The 19,287-nt window shown below is 40.2% G+C and overlaps 1 protein-coding gene across 4 annotated transcripts in view; it reads left to right on the top strand.

Moving 5' to 3' along the window:
- Positions 1 to 19,287, top strand: part of SMOC1 (SPARC related modular calcium binding 1) — a 129,767-nt gene that overhangs the window by 46,900 nt on the left and 63,580 nt on the right. For all 4 annotated transcript variants that reach the window (XM_050975181.1, XM_050975180.1, XM_050975179.1 and 1 more), the window contains exons 3-5: positions 2,663 to 2,775; positions 12,746 to 12,845; positions 15,310 to 15,357. In XM_050975181.1, the coding sequence (XP_050831138.1) occupies positions 2,663 to 2,775; positions 12,746 to 12,845; positions 15,310 to 15,357 (261 nt within the window). The remainder of the gene's footprint in view (positions 1 to 2,662; positions 2,776 to 12,745; positions 12,846 to 15,309; positions 15,358 to 19,287) is intronic.

The raw sequence follows: 19,287 nt of genomic DNA, 5'->3' as shown, positions 1-19,287 counted from the left end.
TGTGGTGTAGTGGTGGTGTGCTCTGAAGTGTACTCTGCTGGGTGGGAGTAGAGAGTTCAATCTATAAAGACCTGTTAAAATTGCCAGGAGAGACATGGTAGCCTTAGCAGTAACGTGTTTATGTTATCTTCTGAAAGTAAGGGCTTGATCTTGAGTTTTTCTTTGTTCATTAGATAAACTGGACAAAGAAATGGGTTAGCTTCCCTTCTGCCTGGACTTCTAATGTACTTGTTCTGCAGGGGATATCACAACATGTTTGTTTCTACCAGCTCAGTGCTGATGCATTCAGTTTCAGTCATGTAGTTGTGAGTATGCCAGCACTAAAGCAGGTGCTATATGGAAGTGCTTTATGCTTCTGTTTTATGTTCAGGAGAGGAAGCAGAAATGCCTGTCTGCAGTCTTGTATCCTCATATATAGAGACTAGAAAACACTTTCATTTGGGAACTTGTGGTTTGATTGTCATGTAAGAAATTCACACCTGTTTTTTTCCTTGCAAGTACACATCTCCATAATCTAAGCTGATTTTTTTGTTGGTGGTGGTTTTTTGTGGGTTTTTTTTTTTTTTTTTTTGGTTTTGTTTTGTTTGGGGTTTTTTTGCTACTTAGGTGTCTCCTGTGAAGCAGAAGTTGAAAGTGTTTTTCAGTCAGGCAGATATGAAACAAAGTGCAGGCACACCATCTGGTTTTGAAGTAATGTCCTCTGTCATGCTAAGCAATATTAAGTTCTTAAGCTTGAGCAGGAGATCTGCAGGTAATAGGTGTTCCAGTTAAAAGCATTTCAAGTTCTTCCATTTCAGCTGAAAGAGTGAGCACACGTTTGGAACGATCAGTTGGCAGGACTATCCTCCACTGGAGATGTGCAGACAAGGTCTGATCATCTGGTCACTTTGGCAAGAGGCAAAAAGGAAATTCCATGTCAAAGCTGATGGATAACTAGAAAAAAAAATACAGTGTAAATTTTATTCAAGTCTTTTTTATTCTGTGACAATTTCACTCTTTATACAGGTGCATAATGGGCCCACCCGAGATTGAAGTTCCATGTGCTTTGGGATTTTGCAAACACCCAACAAACAAATTAGTCTAAAGTTAAGTGACATAGGATCAGAAGTGACATAAGGTCATACAAAGGTGAGATTACCAGCCTGGAGTCACTCAATGGTCATTGGCAGAGTTGATACAGGTGCTGTTGCTTTCTAATGCACGGCCTAAGCAGCTGGCATCTTTACTGTGTACTATTGCTAGGAATAATTCTTTTTCCAGAGAGAACAGTTTGATTTTCATAATTTCAGAAGACTTGTGAAATCCTTCTTGGGAAGTAATGTGTTGTGTTTCAAATGAAACTGTGTTGACAAAAACTTAATCTCTCAAGTCATCAGATGTATAAATAAAAGTACTCAGCCTGAAAGCTGTGGTCTGTCTTTATGAAAACTATTTACAGCATTGTCATTGATTTCTGTGTCTAGAGATGCCTGGATGGAAGTTACTTTTACTGCCACACAATGTGAACTCAGTTGCTCTAAGAACCCAGACTGACTTTCTAATTTAAAGCTGGTATTAGTGATTGTGTTGTCAAAGTTCATGTGATTGATGAATGTGATCATCAGGAATCCAGTGGAATTTTTTGTTAACCAATATGATTTCCTTGCCTGGTACCATGAGGATTGAAATTTGTTCACTCTGTATGGTGCTGCTAAAAGATTTTGAAGTTTCTGCACTGAAAATCTTCAGTCAGTGAATTAATGGGAGAAGAAAGGAGGTGCTAGTTCTGGTGTCAGAGTGCCATGGAAACAGATGTTTACTGTTTTCCTTCTCTTTCTAGACTGAACAGCAGTATTGTTAGACCTGATGTTTTAAAATGTAAACACTGAGTCAGTCTGGATCTCTGCAGGGCAAAACTTCCCTCTTTTTACTCATCAGTCATTAGAGTTAGACTTATCTGGGTATACTCTGTAACCATGAGCTTGACATAGAAGGGGTTAAGGTCATGCTGCACTTTGCCATCATCTGAAGTAAGAACTGAGATCTTAACCCCTTCAAACTCTGCTTGCAGAGCAATTTTTTTTCTTGTCTTCAAAGTGAGTAACTGATATGAGAAAGTTGTAATGCACACCTGGCTGTAAGCACTGGGACTAGAGGCAAAAGCTGAGTTTCAGGAAAGCACAGAAAATAGTGTATCTGCCTCATCTGAACCACACAGAGGGGGAAGTTCGTATTGGATGACTGGTTATTTTAGTATCTTCCCAGGAGAGTTCCTCAGAGAAGAGGGGGTCATCACTTCTTTTCCACATTGCTCACTGCTTGGCCTGAATTATTTGGTGCTACTTAGCCATCTAGTTTCTGGCTGTTAATGGCCTTTCATTGTGTGGACATTGTGCTTCAGTGCTGGTTGAAAGAAGCTTCCAGGATCCTTAGATGACCATAAAAACTACTGACTAGGAAATTAGGCAGCTCTTAATTAACTGGCTTGTAATTTCATTGAGTTCATATTTGTCTTTAGGATTATGAGTGGTAACTCCATATCTACCTTGTGAATGTGCAGGTAATGGTCTTTTATGCTCTATATTTATTTGTTTTGGGGGTTTTTCCTTGCTGTGTGAGTCATCTGGTAGTTTTTGGAGAGGCCAAATTGCAATGTAAGTGACTTTTGTTTTTCTCTTTGTAGATGCTGGCCAAAGCAAGTGTCTGTTAGAGAGAGCTCAAGCACTGGAACAGGCAAAGAAGCCTCAGGAAGCAGTCTTCATCCCAGAATGCAATGAGGATGGATCTTTCATGCAGGTAAAATTTGTATTTGCTTCATTCAGCCAGGCTTCAGGTGTCTGTGGGAGATTCAGTGTTAAGGGGTAAGCCAAGTGATGATAGCAGAGTGGGTGCACACTCTGACCCAGTTACTTGGGTAAAAATTTGAAAGCTGGGAACTTTGTTAACCAATGGGAAGTTTTGATTCAGTCACAATACCTTAAAAGACATACACAAATGCAATAGCATCCAGCTCCAGTGTAGTACAGAAAAAAATGGCATTAATTTTCAGCGTTGCATAGAAAGAAAAACAGTTGCAGGGGAGGTCAATTTTTCCATGAAGAGGGGCTGTAAAGAGAGCTGTGCCTTACACACACAGAGCAGGGTGGATGCAGCTGATTCTGCTCTTACCTCTGCTTCATCTATCCCAGGGAAAAAAGCAGTCTGTTCAGCCTGTTCATTCTGTTGGTTACTTCTGGTACTATATGTCCTGTAGTGATTTGGAGGACTGGCAGAGAGGAGATGAGGCTGCTTTGTCTGGGTTTTTGATTCCTCACTGTTCAGTTGCTGAAGTTTTCCAGAGCAGGGTAGAAATGAAGAGCCATACCTGGTTCTGTTACCCCAAGCATATTGATCAGTGTCCGAGTGCTGACTGAACTGGCTGTTAGAAATGGCTAATGCACAGTTTCCTGACACAGTTTCATACTGTCTGCTCTGTTTTGCATGCATCTAAAAAGCCAAAAACCTGCAATCCTGTGACCTCTACTTTGTGGGTTTAGGTAAATCACAGAATGTTTTTTGCCTAACCTTCCATACATCTCATACTGCTCTAGATACCTTCTTTCCTGGAGAAATTTTAGGATTCATTAGTTGTTTGCAAGGTCTTCTGAAGGTAAAAGAAAGTCCAAAACAGAATCAATAATGGCTTAAAAAAGATGAGAACAGCAGAGAACTTTGGATTTGGTTCAAACATTTTGTGATGCCTCGGGGAATAGGAGAGGAAAGATTATTTTTTGTGATAACCCACCAAAAATTTTATTCCCCTCCTCAGCCTTACCCTCCCATTATCTGGTGTGTGGGAGTGTTTTTGTTTTTGATGATGATGTGGAAAAAGTTGTATTCGTCCTGCAAACTCTGCGTGCTTCTTTAGAGCAGCATTCTGTTTCTGTACTGTGTGAACCATCATAGTAAAGTTGGGATAAGAGAAGATGGCTGCAGTTTCTTGCAGTTTAAGTGCACTTTCAACTGCTGAAATTTGATTTTGTGTAGAGCTTCTCAGACTCTGTTGGCACTGGAGGCTAATGTTTATAAAAGCTAGCACAGTAAGCCAACATGGAACAAAGTGTTCCATGTTAAACTTCACAGTTCAAGAGAATGGGGTAAGGAAAGCAAACTTTGAAATGTCTATTGCCTGTCCACCAACCTCTTGGAGAGGAAAGTAGGTTAAATTTTTATCCTTATAAAAGATAAAGCTGGACTGATAGTATAGTTGATAAAGCTTTGTATCAGACAGGTTTATTTTGAAGGTTGGTACCAGTGTTTGGATTGTGGAGAAGTTGCTGGACTTTTCCTTGGCACATTCCTTGGCCAGTGTTGGTTGCCAGTTGAGGGGCAGCCTGAAACTGCTTACAAAAATTGTGTGGTGTCAGTTGGCAGCCAAGTGATATTTCACATTCTTCCTCCATTCAGTTCTATCGGTGAACACTAAAGTGCTTTTGTTTTACCTGGCATGATGAAGGAAGCCTCTGATCTCTTTGTATCTGGAATTAACTGAAATTCATATAATTCCTTGGTTCATAAAAATACCCTGTGTTCCACATACCTCATGAACCAGCTTCATCAGTTATATTGCAGCATTTAAGGTAATTGTCCCTGCATAAGATTCAAGTGAAAAATAATGTCCAAGAAAGCTAACTAGTTTCAACCTGCTTTGAGACAGGTATTTCCTTTAGCTTCTGGTCAAAACGAATTAAATTTTGATTTTAAAAAAGATGTATAAAGACTAGAATTTTGGTGAACAGTCTAAACAATTTTGCTTCCAGCAACTCATGAATAGATCTCATCTGGTGGAGGTATTTTTGATACTGCATCTCTTGTGCAGAGAATTGAAGCTCCTGGGTTCTGCTCTACAGGGAGACTGTGTTCTTGGGAAGTCCCTGAGACCTTGCTGAAGTCAGCTCTGGACTGTTGTTAGTTTATTCTGGTTCGATACCTGAGTGTTGGTCCATCTAGACTCTAAAATCTCAGATGGGAAGTCTACAACAGAACAGCATCTCTCAATGAAGTTTCTAGGAAGAATAACCACTGTGCTCTTCAACATGGAATCCCCATCCCAACAAGAGTCTAAGCAGATGCACATGTTTCAGGGTATATAAAGTTGGCTCAGGAGACTTTTTCAACAACTTTCTGTGTAACTGTTACTGAAAGGGAGTGTTATGTAGAGGAAAAATTCTGATTAAAGATGCATGCATATATTTAGAATATCAAATGTCTGAATTGTTACAGCACTCTTTCAAGTTGTAGATGCCTTGCTTTCAGGTCATCTTGTTGAGCCAACTGAACACAGTAGGTATTCAGGCCCACATCATTGTCCTTGCCATCAGACTTCAAGAGTCTGATTTTTAATTTAACTAATTAATTAATTGTTGGAAATTCTTGAAATTTTTGTAGGACTGAGAAACAAGAGCAGTACAGATGTGGGAAAATTAGGTAGTAGTAACTATGTTCAGAGAGCCTGCTTGGCCTTAACAAGATTGAACTTTGCTTTTGTAGTTCATCACAATTATCTTGATTGAAACAAACCTGCAGTCACTCTGGGTAAACACTGAAGGTGGGGCTGTTCATCTGAAAGCAGCTGAAGTTTGCCCTTTCCAGCTGCTGGAGCTGTAGGCAGTTCAGTACTGGATTTGGGGCTGGAGACACTGCAGGCTGCATGGGGCTGCAGGGGGTGATGAGAACACAGCTCCTCTGCTGCTCTGCGCGCGGGAGCATGCGCCCCGTGGGCAGCGACTGCGGGAGGAAGACTGTGCTCACCTTACTTCCTCCTGCTTCCCTGCAGGGCTGCATCTACCATAGTTAGATGTGGCAACAAGGGTGAAAGGGGGAAGGGCCTAAAGTCAAAGGCCTTAGTTTGGCTTGCATTTAAACCCTTTGCAGAGAGACATCATGCACATCTTAAAACACTTATGTGATCTGTCTGGTTTTCATCACCTGTGAAATTCAGACAGAAATCAGTGTTGCCACTGATTCTGTTGCTCAGCTGATCAGTTTTCCAGTTTTCTTATGCATGTCTAGGTATAATGGGGTTTGTGTACTGCATCAAGAGGAGCTGGCACTTGTCAATTCACTGACTGTCATAACTGTTTCTATGCAACATGTGTGCTGCTTCCCTTATTGCTGAGTACGTGAATTGACAAGATCTTCTCAAATCCTGTTTTAGTGCTACTTAGGCATCTACAAATGTGACATGCATTTGCAGGATGAAGAAGTGATGCCACTTGCAGGCATGATGGGATGACTGTAAATGGGGAAGCAGATCTGATTAATTCCTCTGGAATTGTTATGTCTTTATATTTCAGTCTGTGTGGGGAGTATTACTTCCTATAACAAAATTTCTCTACACTTAGCCCACAGTAATATAAGCAGGCAGATAAAATTTGAGTTATTCACAACATAAGAATGTTTGTTAGGTACAAGTAATTTGATTAATTGTAGAAAACTGAGGTCACTTGCTCTTGTGCAGAATTAACCATGACTAAAACCTGTTTGTGTTCCCAAGACTTTTGCCTTTTTGCTGATATGCTGTATTTTCCATAAATGCCATTCCTTTTCCATGCTGCACTTAACCTGCTGTGATCTGTTCTTCATAAACAACAGGCACTAGTGGGTAATCTGCAGACTTTCTTTTGCTGCCTAGTGCCATTGGGCTTGTTGCCATGGGCTGAGGGAGACTTGCATTCTTCATAGTTTTTCCCTGAGCAGTTTTTCAGAAAAGGTTGCTGAGATTTTAAATGGGATCTGTTTCAGAGAGATTAATATGAACATGGATAATGTTAATCCTGCCTTGGGAGTGTAGTTTTGTGAGACTTTGTGGTAGGTCTTGCTGTTTGCTGCCACCTTCCACTGTCTAGTTGTGATTTCTTTTCCTCACAAGTCTGTGTAAAACTGAGGGCAAATCTCCTTGGAAAGTTTCTTTGAGTTTAGGGTTCTTAAAATCTGGCTCCTGGTGCAGTTATGATGTAGCACTGAGATTTCTGTTAAAGTGAGTGCATTAGTCAAACCTGTGGTTTTATGATGGGGCTGACTATCAGAGCAGTTCTGCATTATCAGATAGCTTCCAGAGCATTACCACATCTTGTGATATAAGTCTGCTTGGAAAGAGAGATCTATATTATGTCCTATACCAGTAGTTTCACTCCACACTATGGTAATGCACATAAAAAGTTTGTTTTCTCCCAGGTTCCCCAAACAGCCCTTTCTAAAGATGTGGGGAACCCTTTCAGCCCTCAGTGTGACTTCATGATCCAAGTCTGCTCCTCTGTATTGGCTAGTGTAGCATGATGCTGGGGCAGAATTTCAAACTCACTTTTTAATACAGCAAGGTACTGTGTAGACATGTCCTTCATTCCCAGGATGCTGTTATTTGTTATTCACTGTTCAGATTCCAGCAATACTAAGTTCTCAAAGAATTCACCTCTCATTTCCGAAGAGTACAGTGTATCTTGCTAGATTAAAAAAAAACAAAACTCTTTAAAAAGCATCTGGTTTTTAAATGGTAGGTAGTTCTAGCTTTTTTTTTAATTAAAAGATATCCCTTCTATAAAAGATGGTAGCTGTAGCTTTCTGTGAGTACTGCTCTGCAGGTTTGCTACTTAAACATTTGCTTTCTTCCTGTGGCTTTCATTGTGTTTCTCATTTGTGTGTTGTGCTAAAGATAAACCATGAGTGGGTAAGGAGGTAAGAACTTTGGTTATTTATGGTGTTTCTTCAAAGAAGTACCAGTTGAGATAGCAAAGAACCAGGTTCTTAAAGCGAGAGTGGGCATACTTAGGGGAAGTGACAATGCAAGGTCATTCTTAGCTTCAAAGTGTCACATTCTGTGTCAGAAGCAGATAGCCTCTCTTGGGAACCCTTTTCCTGACCTAAAAATAACATCTGTGCCAGCGTGTGTGATGGGAATGCCCTTGATCACAAGATTCTTTTGCTTCAGATAATTTCTTTCCCTGGTTATATAAACTGTGAAATTCCCATGGAGGAAGCATTTCTTGAGTGGTGCATAGACTTGAGGGAGGTGGGTGCTGCATAAAGCCCTGGTGGGAGCAGTTGCACAACACCATTTGTGAAGAATTAAATGTGTGTGGAGAACAGAAAAAGAAACAAGAATTGTTTAAGGGGCTGCAGTCCCAAAGAAGCTTAAACACAAGATGCAGACTAATTCATAGCTCCCCTAATATTGCCTATAAAGTTAAGGCAGGGTTCTGACAATAATCAGCTGACTCTTAATGTAGCAAAAAGTATTACAAGATGCAGGGTCTAAGAATTACAGCAAGACATGTGCACCAGAACAGAGGATCACCATGCAGAGGTAAGATAAATAGCCATTAGGCCAGTGTGTGGTTGTGTGCCACTAACATGGATTCAGAGAACTTTCTAGCTGAGTCTCAGAGGCTTGAACAAAGGAAAGACTTGATTAAAGAATTGCTACGTCACACTGGCTTCTGTTCCCTTGGTCAGACTAGATGACCTGCTGGCTTGGAGCTGTTTATTTAGCTGTTTTTACAGTGTTTACAAGGAGCACCTGGATGCAACCAGGATTTGGAGCCTTGCCTAGTGCTGTGAATGCAGTCAGTAACCCTGCTGCCTGCCCTTAGCCTCTGCAGTGCCATTCAAAAACTGGATGTGTTTTTTTTTTTTCTCATAGAAGTATAGCTTTCAATACAGAATGAATGCTCTTCCCTTCTCATCTCTGCCCTTCATTGTGGAAGGAGCCAGGAAATGTTTGTTTGATCTGTGATGGGATAGGAATGGATTGATAACCATTTCATCTGAACAGCAGTGAGAGGCTAGTCTGAGTGTTCCTGTTGTCAGCCCACTGCTTGTCCAAGGTTCCTTCAAGCCTCTTACAGCAAACTACGTCTTCCTGTAACTCCATGGAAACTGGTTTCAGCCATCACAGAATTCCTGCTTTGCCTCTGTTCTCTCCATCCTATGTGTATTCAATTTCTCTCTCACTTCCAGTTTCTATCTGATCCTCTTGATTGTCATTTGTTAAATAGATATAAAGGGATGCTGCTTGCTTGTCTAGAAGCTTTACTTCAGAAGCTTGCTTGTTTAGAAGCTTTACTTGGGAATCAGGTTCTGGCAGTAAGATACTGAAGAAACCCAAAGAATGGCTTCTTTTCCCCCTGAGGAACTGAAGAGGCAGAGTTATTGCCCAGTGACTAATCTTTTAATGTTTATATATTGTAAGGAATTTTATGAGAGCAGGTGTTTAATCATATGGCCAGTATATTGGCTGCTGTTTGATTTCACACATTGTAAGGGCAGGATGGAACAGAGAAACTGCTGCTACACTTTTAATTTGGGGACTGGTGATATGGAGCAATTTTTCTTGGGTTTGTTCCTCATGCTTTTCATCCTTCAGTTGAGACACAGGTGAGATGACCTATCTTTTCATGAAAAATAGGAACAGTGTCCTTCTGCATGATCAGGGATTTGGCTGATTGCAGTGCTTTAAAATGCAATTAGATTATTTTTTTTTTTAATGTAGATGTTAGTGGAATCTGTTGAAGACCTCAAATGATTTAAAGGTTTTATTTATCTGATTTCCTATTATGTAACTTACAATACAGCTGTTGCGTGTTAATCTGAGATACCAAATTCTGTCATGTACCTTTCCAGCAGTAACAGTCGTTCTGTAGCTGCAGCTTGGTTAACAATCAAGTCTATTCAGTATATAAGATTGTATTTTAGTATATAAGATTGTATTTTCTCTGCCTCAGTGCTTAGCTTTAGAAGACTGAGAGCCAAAAAAGTCAAACACACTTTTTCTAACATGTATTTTGATAGAGTCAAAATTAACTCAATAACTGAAGATTAGGTCTGTCTAGTAAACTTCTGTCAGGCTTGCATATTTACTTTCCTGATGATAAGTGTTTAAAAATCTCATTACTTTGTGAGTAGGAATGAGAATGAGGTTGAATTTTGGGATGACAATTGAAATTTTATTTAGAAATAAAAGCTCAAATGTATGGTCAATGGAAAATTTTAAAGTAAATCCCCAGATTTTGGATATTCATTGCTGGAGGTGCACTGAAATCGTTGACATTTTATGTTTGTTTACAAACACTGCTTAGAAAGGGTACTGGATCAGCTGTTGCCTTTACACTTTTTTCAGTGTCATACCAGTCCTGTGTAAGTGATGGAGAGTTTACTTTCCCTCCCAGCCTTTAAGCTCCAAACTCTAGGCTGTAGGCCACTGTTGTTCTGACCCTAAATTGTACTGAGACCCGGTCAGTTATCATGGTGAAAGGTAGTGTGTCTCAGTGTGAAGACGTTCAGGAAAAACAGCTGCACTGATTCTGGAGATTTCTGCAGTGCCCATTCTTCATGGCTAGCTGTCTGGCCTTTAGGATAATGGCTGAGCTTTAATTGCAGCTGTTATCTGTAGAAGGGAAGTCCTTTGGTACTGCAGTAAAACATATGGTTGTGGTTGTTGTGAAAGTGCTGAGTGCTGTCAGTCTCAGATTTTTTTCTTCTTCTTTTTTTTTAATGGCAATTTCTTTTTTTAATGGCAGCACAGGGGAAGAAAAGGTCATGGGATACCAGTCCAAGGAAGACTAGCATCTCTTAGCCTATTTATTTACTAAATTACTTCACTTTTTTATGGATGTAATGTGCTTGTCTTCCATAAATGAGTGTATGTAATTCATAGTTCTCCACTGAGGTGACTTACACAACATACTCTTAGTTAATGCATCTATCCTGAATTTGTGTCAGTACATTTCTTTTGGACTCCTCTGCCATGTACTTTGTTTTTTTTCTGAAGGTTTGGCTAAAGGGCTATCAAGTGACTAATACCTGAGTTTTTTAAATGCTGGGTACACTGGCTTTTTTTATATAACATAACATGGAATGGTCTTGCCCTACAAATTTGAGCCCCTATGCTGGCATTTAGTTCTATCCCTTGGTAGGATTTTTACAATTAGTGCAGCTTCTTGTGCTGTTGGGAGTGCAGTCTTGTGTGTGTGTGATCAGCAAAGATAAACTCTAAACACAAATCCAAGCAGATCCATCAGATTTGTTTTGAGTGTTCAATTGATTACATTGAGCAATAACAAATATTTTCTAACTTGATTATTGCTTATTATAATCATAGTACTTTTGAGTAATTTGCAATCAATATTGTGATATATTGAAAGAAGAAAAATGAATCTGCAAATAGCAGTGACAGTGACTGCAGTAACGTGTACATGAGATGACTGTTGATTTTGGCTTCTAAAAGTAAATGCTTGAGGCAAAATGATTGATTTGCACTTTAGTAAAACCCAAGATAAACAAGTAAAGCCCAAGATAAACACGAGGTACTGTGTTATAATTGCTCTTAGATCATGTTTTATGTGATATTCAAAGCCTTTAAAAAAAACTGTCATTAAGTCTCTGAACAAACTTTGCTACCTTAGGGCATTGAAGCCAGCTGTCTGCAAGGGGGAATGACTGGTTTTGCTCTGAAGGATCCCTAATGAGGGGACCAGCACAAACACCCCATCACTCTTCTGTGTGAAGAGGACTGGAACTAGAAATTGGTTTCAATGAACTTGTTTGGAAAAAGAGAGAATGGACAGAATTCATTTTACAAGTAAAATAAAAAGGCAGCTTCTGAAATGGTCTCCTTTAATGGCTTTTTTTTTTTTCAGAAATATATTGAAGGAGCCATCTCTAGTTTATTGTAACAGGATGCACTTCTATACCGTTTCAAGGTACTGATGTGCACATTTAACTCCAGCTTGTTTAAAAGAATTTTGGGACCTGTCAGTGTTTACACAGATGCCTGTGCAATGGTAGTTTACTTTTATCTCAGAGATGTCAGAGGCGTCCTGAATTTCATCCAGTTGCTGGCTAGTCTGGAAGCTGAGGCAAAGGCTGTCCATAAATTTGTTAGGCTGAATGAAAATTTAGTGGTCCTGAATTAATATCTCTGTAGATGTTACTAAGATCAGTTTGTTAGATCAGAACTTATCTGTTCTTATTTGAGAGGTTCTGTATCTGAATTTGCAAATCTGGTATCTTTCTGTGGTGAAGGAAAGAACTGGGCAGCTCTAGATGTTCAGTTTAGAAACAGAACTTTAAAGTCAATCAAGATTAATTTTATACTGTGTACCTTTTGATTCACTAGAACCTTCATCAAATGTTCTTAAATCCATGTCAATATACGAGGAGCGAACATGTTGGATCTTGCTCCTGCTGTGTAGTTTGACATAGTAACACAATAGAGCTTAAATCTGTCTGGAGGTTTGTTAACCAAATCAGTATTGAGCTTTTACAGCCATTACTGAACAAAATGCTTCTGAAATCCCTACAGATGCTGCTCTCAAGCAGTGGCTGTGGAATTTGTGATAGGGTGGCCTTTCCATAACCCAGCTGGGATGCAGCGGGACAAGTTTTTAATAGTAAAGAGTAAGTGGGATGTAGCAGAGGGTGGAATGAGCTGAGACACAACTGCTGCATCTCCCAGCTAAGGTGTTCTCAGATGATCACTTGTAACTTCTTTTGCCTCCTGAATTTCAGCAACAGGAGTTGGAGTAGGAGAAATCAACTTTCTTTGGGTGGGGGGATGGTGAGGAAAGAAAAGATAATGATATCAAAGGTAGTCTTCTGTAAGACCTCCTAGCTCTGAAGCATGTGTTTGTGATACCTCTGGGTTGGGACTTCCAATAAGATACTGAATGATAATAAAGAGGTTGGTGATAGAGTGAGAAATGAAATGCCTGCTCTTTGTTTTATTAAACAGGTGCAGTGCCATACCTACACTGGATACTGCTGGTGTGTGACACCTGATGGCAAGCCTATTAGCGGCTCTTCTGTACAGAACAAAACTCCTGTATGTTCAGGTACTGTGGGAGTGGCTTCAGCAAATACTAACTTGATAACCAGAGGGTTGGGGTGCATGCATCCTACTGAGAGCCCAATCTTTCAGGTAACTTGGCCAGTTTACCCCACTTAATGCTGCACTTTGGACTCTGTATGTCCTCCCTGCAGTTAGGATACAGACACTACTGCAAGGCTCAGTGAGAAAAACCACCAAGGGGACAACTTGTGGCAGCCAAGGCAAAAGTCGGTGTTGCTAGCACCACTAGTCGGTGTACACTAGCACCAAAGATTTGTTGAACAGATGGAATAACTTTTTTCCATGAGCTATATTGTAATGAAATGGTTCTTGGGCTGTATTTTGTGGAACATGGAGTAATTTTTTTTGTACAGAGTGATTTCAGTTAATTCATGAAGGTGGTTCTGTGCAAAACTGTCAGTTTCTGGGGTCCTGCTGTTATAATGAATTTGGGTCTTTTGGCCACGCTGCTTAGTTTAGGATCCCTGCGTTTGTGTCATGGGGTGGACAACACTGGGCTTGTGCCACAGCTCACAAGAGGGAGGTCCAGACCCAGGCTGTTACTCATGTTTATTAAGGGATGTGTTTCTGGGCACTCAGCCTGGCATTACTTTGTTGCCCAGCAGTTTACTGAGACCAAATTCACAAGTTTCTTTAAAAAAGAATAATGTTTTTCTTTTTTCTCCACACCATTGGATATGGTAGTCCATGGCTCAAGTGGAATGAGATTGGGCTCCAGATTTTCATATGGCCCTGATCAATAGCGGTCTGGTTTTATCAGCTGTTGTGAACAGTCCTGCTGTGACAACACCACAGTAAACACAGGCAGGGTTGTTCTGTACTTTGGGGAGAATTGAAGGGCAACACTGGAATTGTGCTGCCCTTCTCACTTTCCTGTCTCCCCCCAAAAAAATTAAAGAAGGAAAAGGCAGTTAGCATAGGAGTGTTTCTAACATGTTCAGTGGTGCCACACGGCTTCATGCTCTACAATCTGCACCTCAGGGGTTTTTAGTATAGTTCTCCTCTCACACCTTGCAGTGTGTGCCCTTTAGGTAGGAGCATGACAGCAGTCAAACCTTTTGGACTTTGATTTTTTATCACCTTATACGGTGTCCTCTTGGCTATAGGGTGTTCTGTGGTAATAAGCAAACTTGCACTTATAACTTGTGGTAATAAGTGACTTGCATAAGGGTTTGAGTTGAGAGGGAGAGCTGTCTGTGAACCAGTGATCCAATGTACCTTGAGGAGATGCTTGGTTTTTCACAGGCATGTGAAAAGAAAAAAAATTAATATCCTATTTTAGTCTAAGGTGCAATCCTACAATAATTTGGCTTAAACCTTTAGAATATGACTTTATGACACCATTTCCAGTATATCATTTTGGTAGGGCATGTTTTAGACTTTTACTGATCTATTCAGTTAGTCTTGTGCTGTTTATGAAATCATGTTGCAGAAAAGTAGAGTCATGTTGTGCTGTAGGACACAGATGTTAGACATATGATGACTAATACGGAGTTTGTGCTTACTACTTGTAATTCAGCAGTAGATCTGTGATGAACTGATCTGCAAGTGAAAGTGTCCAGGCAATAGTTTACCTTCAGAGTTTGTCATGATCAGATTCTTGGGGCTGTCAGAGCTACCTTCTTTAAAGCTGACTTTTAGATCCATGTTTCCTGAATGTTCAGTGATCATTGGAATTGTTCAGTAATGGTGCATGGAAGAATCAGTTTCCTGTGAATAAAGCTATTAAAAAAAAAAAAAAAAGCGCTTGTCACAGATTTTTATACACTTTGGTAATGGATTTATTTGAAAAGCTTTTATTATCTGTTCAAGTTTTAGTAGAAAACTGTGATGAAGCACTACAGCAGAGTACAGAACCAAGCATAGAGTCATACATACTGTGTAAAGATAGAAGTTACAGTCAACAACCAAAGATGTGTTCTGTTCAAGTACATGCTGAATCTTAGTCAATGTCCCATTTCAAACAGCTGGGGATGTTCAGGGGTTGGTTGAAATCCATTTTCTGCAAGTTGTCCCACTTAATCCCTTTCCTCTGGAATACTGTGCTTGCATTCCCTGCACACTCTCCCCATCTGCTTTTGATTTGTTCTTCCTGACATTTGCAAATGAAAGAAGTGACTCCTACTGATCTTTCCTTCTTGCCCTTGGATTTATTCCAGGTTTCTTACTAGCACAATGCTCTGTTGAGGTCTTTCAAATCACTACATCCAGCTACTAAAGATTTCTTGTGTACCCTTATCCCAATTTAATGTCTTCATGCATAAAACTTCCTTATACTTTTCAATTTGGTTGAAGCCACAGGCTCTCTGAGTCTTAAATGGAGCTGTTGACAAAATAGATGATTTATGGGTTGAGATATTGACTGTATTGTTGTGACATCATATGCTCTGTGTGATCATACAGCATCTAAATGGATGTCTTTTCTTCTTTTTCTTTCTCCCCTCTAGGTTCTGTAACTGATAAACCATCGAGCCAGGGTAATTCGGGAAGGAAAGGTGAGAGGAGTCCTGTGCTTCACCAACTTTTGTAACAGCAGCTGCCCAGCTAAGTCCCTTAAGATAGCTCAGAACATGGGTTCCTAACCAGCTCCAGGATGCAGGGATGATGTGCCACTAGAGCTCCCCTTCAGGAGGAGTTATGACTGTTCTCCCTGTGGAGTAGAAAAGGGTGTTCTCTGCTCTGTGCTTCTCAGCTGAGTTGAAGTACAAGAAAGCTGAGCTTCCCAAAGGAGTAGCTGGTCCAGAATAACCTCTTCTTGTGCACCTTGAAGTAACATACTGAGCATTTCTCAGTAAAATCCCTAGAGATTAGGAAGACTGTCAGTATGATCTGTATTCAGGGAAACAGGAGTGCCAATGTCATGGTTGTGGCTTTGTATGCATTGAAAGTTGGGGTTTTTTAACAGTGTATGAAACCCTCTGGCCAGCTGGAGCAATGCTGGGTTAAACCTTAGCAGTGCTTGCAAACTTCACAGGCATTGATTCTTCTTTACACTCCTGTCTTCAGTCCTTGCCCTTCCTGAGCAAGGCATTAGATGGGTCATTGTTCTTCTCCTGTGGGTATTCATAGCTCTTCCCTGTGTCCTCTGGTTTGCAATTGCTGAAATGGTTTTGGGAGGGTTTACCACTGAAGTATACATTGAGGAACACTCAAATATGTCTTTAGGCCTTTTCCACACCCTAATTTTCAGCCTTTTCCCCTCTAGCCCCAGTGGAAAGTCAACTTTTGAGTTTGTCTCCGTACTCCAGGAAAACTGTGCTGAATGCATCCTCACTTCTGCTGGTGAGGATGAATGCTCTTTTCTGGGAGAAGTTCCTGTTTTGATAAGCAAAGCAGGATTTTTAGTGCTAACTCTCTAAAACAGTTATTCCTGACACTTCAGAATGAAGGAAAACACTGACTTTGATGCCAATACTTTGAGGGACATCTGCTATGCTGGGAATGTCAATCAGGTCCTGAAAGCACTTAATGGGGATTCGATTGCTCTGTTCAGGGTAGAGATGGATTTTGAGCATATCTGCTCTGCAGCTTATTGCTTATCTATAATAGCTTAAGGTAAGGAGAAGAATTATGCAAGGAAAACTACTTAGTTGAGACTGAATGCTGAAGCCTGTTTCTTATTTTAGGTAAGGATATGTCTCTTTAAACCTGTAATTATGCATTAATGTGTAATTGGCACCTGAACACATGGTTATAATTCTGTTAATGCAATCATTGCCAGTCTAGCCTGAAGTACAAGCAAATCAAATAGCTCTTGAAATCTGCATTATTTTGGAGTTATTTGTTGGCTTTTTACCTGGGTAGTCCTGGTCTGTTCTGGAATTGAAAGCAGCTGACATTGGATTTCATGAGAAACAGGAGCAAAAGGAGAAAACATCTGAACTTGTTTTTTCTTCCACACTCCCTTTATTAACTCAGAATGCAAAAAGAATACTGTAAATTGTATGAACTAATTTAAAATTTGTAATATAAATTGATTCTCCTTAGTGCTGCCTGTGGCATCTTGTTTTGAGGATGGTATGCTTGGTCATGTGGCTACAGAAACGTCCTGTGCAGTAGCTGTCAAAGGGAAAATGTTTCCATTTAGGCCAGAATGCTTCAAGCAGTCCTGTAAACCTTCTGTCTCTTGCAGTTCTGAATCTGTTCATATCTGCTAGAAACCCACACATAAGCAAGTCTGGCCCTATTCCACCATGTTAGAAAAATACTTATGAACAGCTATTTAATGGGTCTTTAAAATCAAGAGGGCTTTTAGAAGCTGCAATAATTTGGTTTAAAATTTGATGGACATAGCATTACTTTTTCATCTTGTGGTGAAAATGACTAATCTAAAAATGAATTTGTCCTTCTTATCAGGTTTTTTTTTTTTTCCTTGGCTTAAGTTACCTTGATTCAAAATTCCAGTATCAGGTCCTGTTGGAAGGAAGCTGGAATCAAGAACAGTCTGGCTTTCTCGAAGCAATGTGGTTGCTGCAGGTGTGGCTTCTCTAAATACTGATGGCAAGCCAGCATGCACATAACCATTTTTTCTAGCTGAGTGTTCAGACATTTGTTGCAAAGAATGCCCTTTGCAGGGTGACAAAAAGGGCAGGATGAAGAGAGGTCCCACAGGAACTAGGTCAGTGATGACTCTTCTGTTGTAGAGGCACAGCCTGGAAACTTCTTTTATCTCTTTGGGAAACTGCCATCTGATTTGGGAGCTTTTGGAATTTTCCCATTGCACAGCAGATTCCTCCCTCTCTCCATCCTGAGGTGAGGGTCTTGTAGTCAAAGAGCATATCTGGCACAGAATAGGTACTCTGAGGAAGACAAAGAATAGCTAAGACTTTCAAAAGTGATTTGTTTTTTCTCATTCATACAGGAATGTAAAATATGAGCTAATAAACTTCTTGCCTTTGGTGGAGGCTGCTCTGCCTTAGAAACAGTGTGGATGGGTAGGCTTATGTTGCTGGGTAATAAATGAAGACTTTACTAGTATATTAGCTCTCCTTTAGAAGAAGCAAATAAATGTTGGAAGGAGAAAAAGGCTGGTTATTGGTAATAACTCTTTCTCCAGATCTTTTTGCCCTCTTTTCCTTCCAGTTGAGCTCTAATTTCTGGGGCTCAGTAGGTATGTTGGAGTACCAGAAGATACGAGGTAACACATGGTTCCACTCACAGGCTCTCTCTTTACTGATGAGAAGAAAACAAAATGGCTTCATGTTTATGTGGCTTGGCATGTAGTTCCAGAAAGTGGTTCTGTGGAGCTTTCTGCACAGAACAAGCAAGCATGCTGGCAAGAGATACTACTTCTATCTAAATTCCGTGCTCTGGTTATCCATATTTACATTGCTGCTATTGCTGTATGATGCAATGCCAGTTACTCATACAATTTGCCCCATAAGGTAATTTAAATCAAATTAAATTGGCACCAAACCTAAAACTTTAAAATAGGCCATATTGATTTGTTCTGTGTCTAAGAAGTGTTCAGTTGCTGGAAGGCAGAGTAGACCTGGGTCTGGGGAGATGGAGGTGTGTTTGCATGAGGTGGAATGGAAACCCAGGCCCTCCAGGGCATGCTTGCTTTGTGACTTTGCAGCTCAGGCACTTACCAATGTCCTTTTTATGCTGATTTTTTTCCCACAAGTGAAGAACAAGTTCCCAAGAAATGTCATTGCTATTCTGTGATATTAGGACATCCAGAACCTGCAGATTTATTTTACTCTTTTTACAGTCCTTTCTCATAAGGAGCTTCTTGCATTAATTTGCTCCAGTTCCTGCTTAGTTTGACGGTCTTGAGACACTAGAAAATGCATGCTGTCCTCTGGAGGTCTGGATCTCCCCAGTCTCTCCCACTAGGACATTGTTACTGTTTTAAGAAGCAGTGAAAGGCATCCTTGGAGCCAACCTTACTGGATTTCTTCCCTGCTTAAAGAATGCAGAGCATTCCTTTCCAGCCACAGGGACATTGTGCCATACTTTGAGACAAAGAAAGTAAACATGGAACAAAATAAAGTTCTATTTTCTTTATCTGGGAAGTGTTGGGGTTTTAGCTCAGATTTAGCAATCAGGAGTAGTGTCTTTTACAGTCACAAGAAGATTTTAAAAGTAGTCTGGTTAGGAATCAGAAGGATGCAAAAACCAGCCATGTAACTGCTTATCTCTGTAAATTCACCTGGTCTGCCTTCTTAAAACTGGAAACAGTGAATTAAAAGTGAGTGAAGAGGAAATATATTGAAGTGGGGATACTGGTTCATTAGTGGTAGTTTACAGTTCTAGACACTGTATGATACCATTTTAAAACCATCTGAATGAAGGAAGTGGAAAAGGATGGATCCCAGTAATCTGGGATTTGAAGCTGATGCAGTTGCAGGGTAAATTTGGGCTGGAGTACTTTCAGTGTCAGTCATGAAGAGTCTTGAGTGGTATGAACTCTCTTTTTTTTT

The sequence above is a fragment of the Serinus canaria genome, chromosome 5 (genome assembly GCF_022539315.1).
Source record: "Serinus canaria isolate serCan28SL12 chromosome 5, serCan2020, whole genome shotgun sequence".
Lineage (NCBI taxonomy): Eukaryota > Metazoa > Chordata > Aves > Passeriformes > Fringillidae > Serinus > Serinus canaria.
The sequence above is the reverse complement of the archived record's forward strand: the minus strand, read 5'-3'. Positions and strand labels throughout refer to the sequence as shown.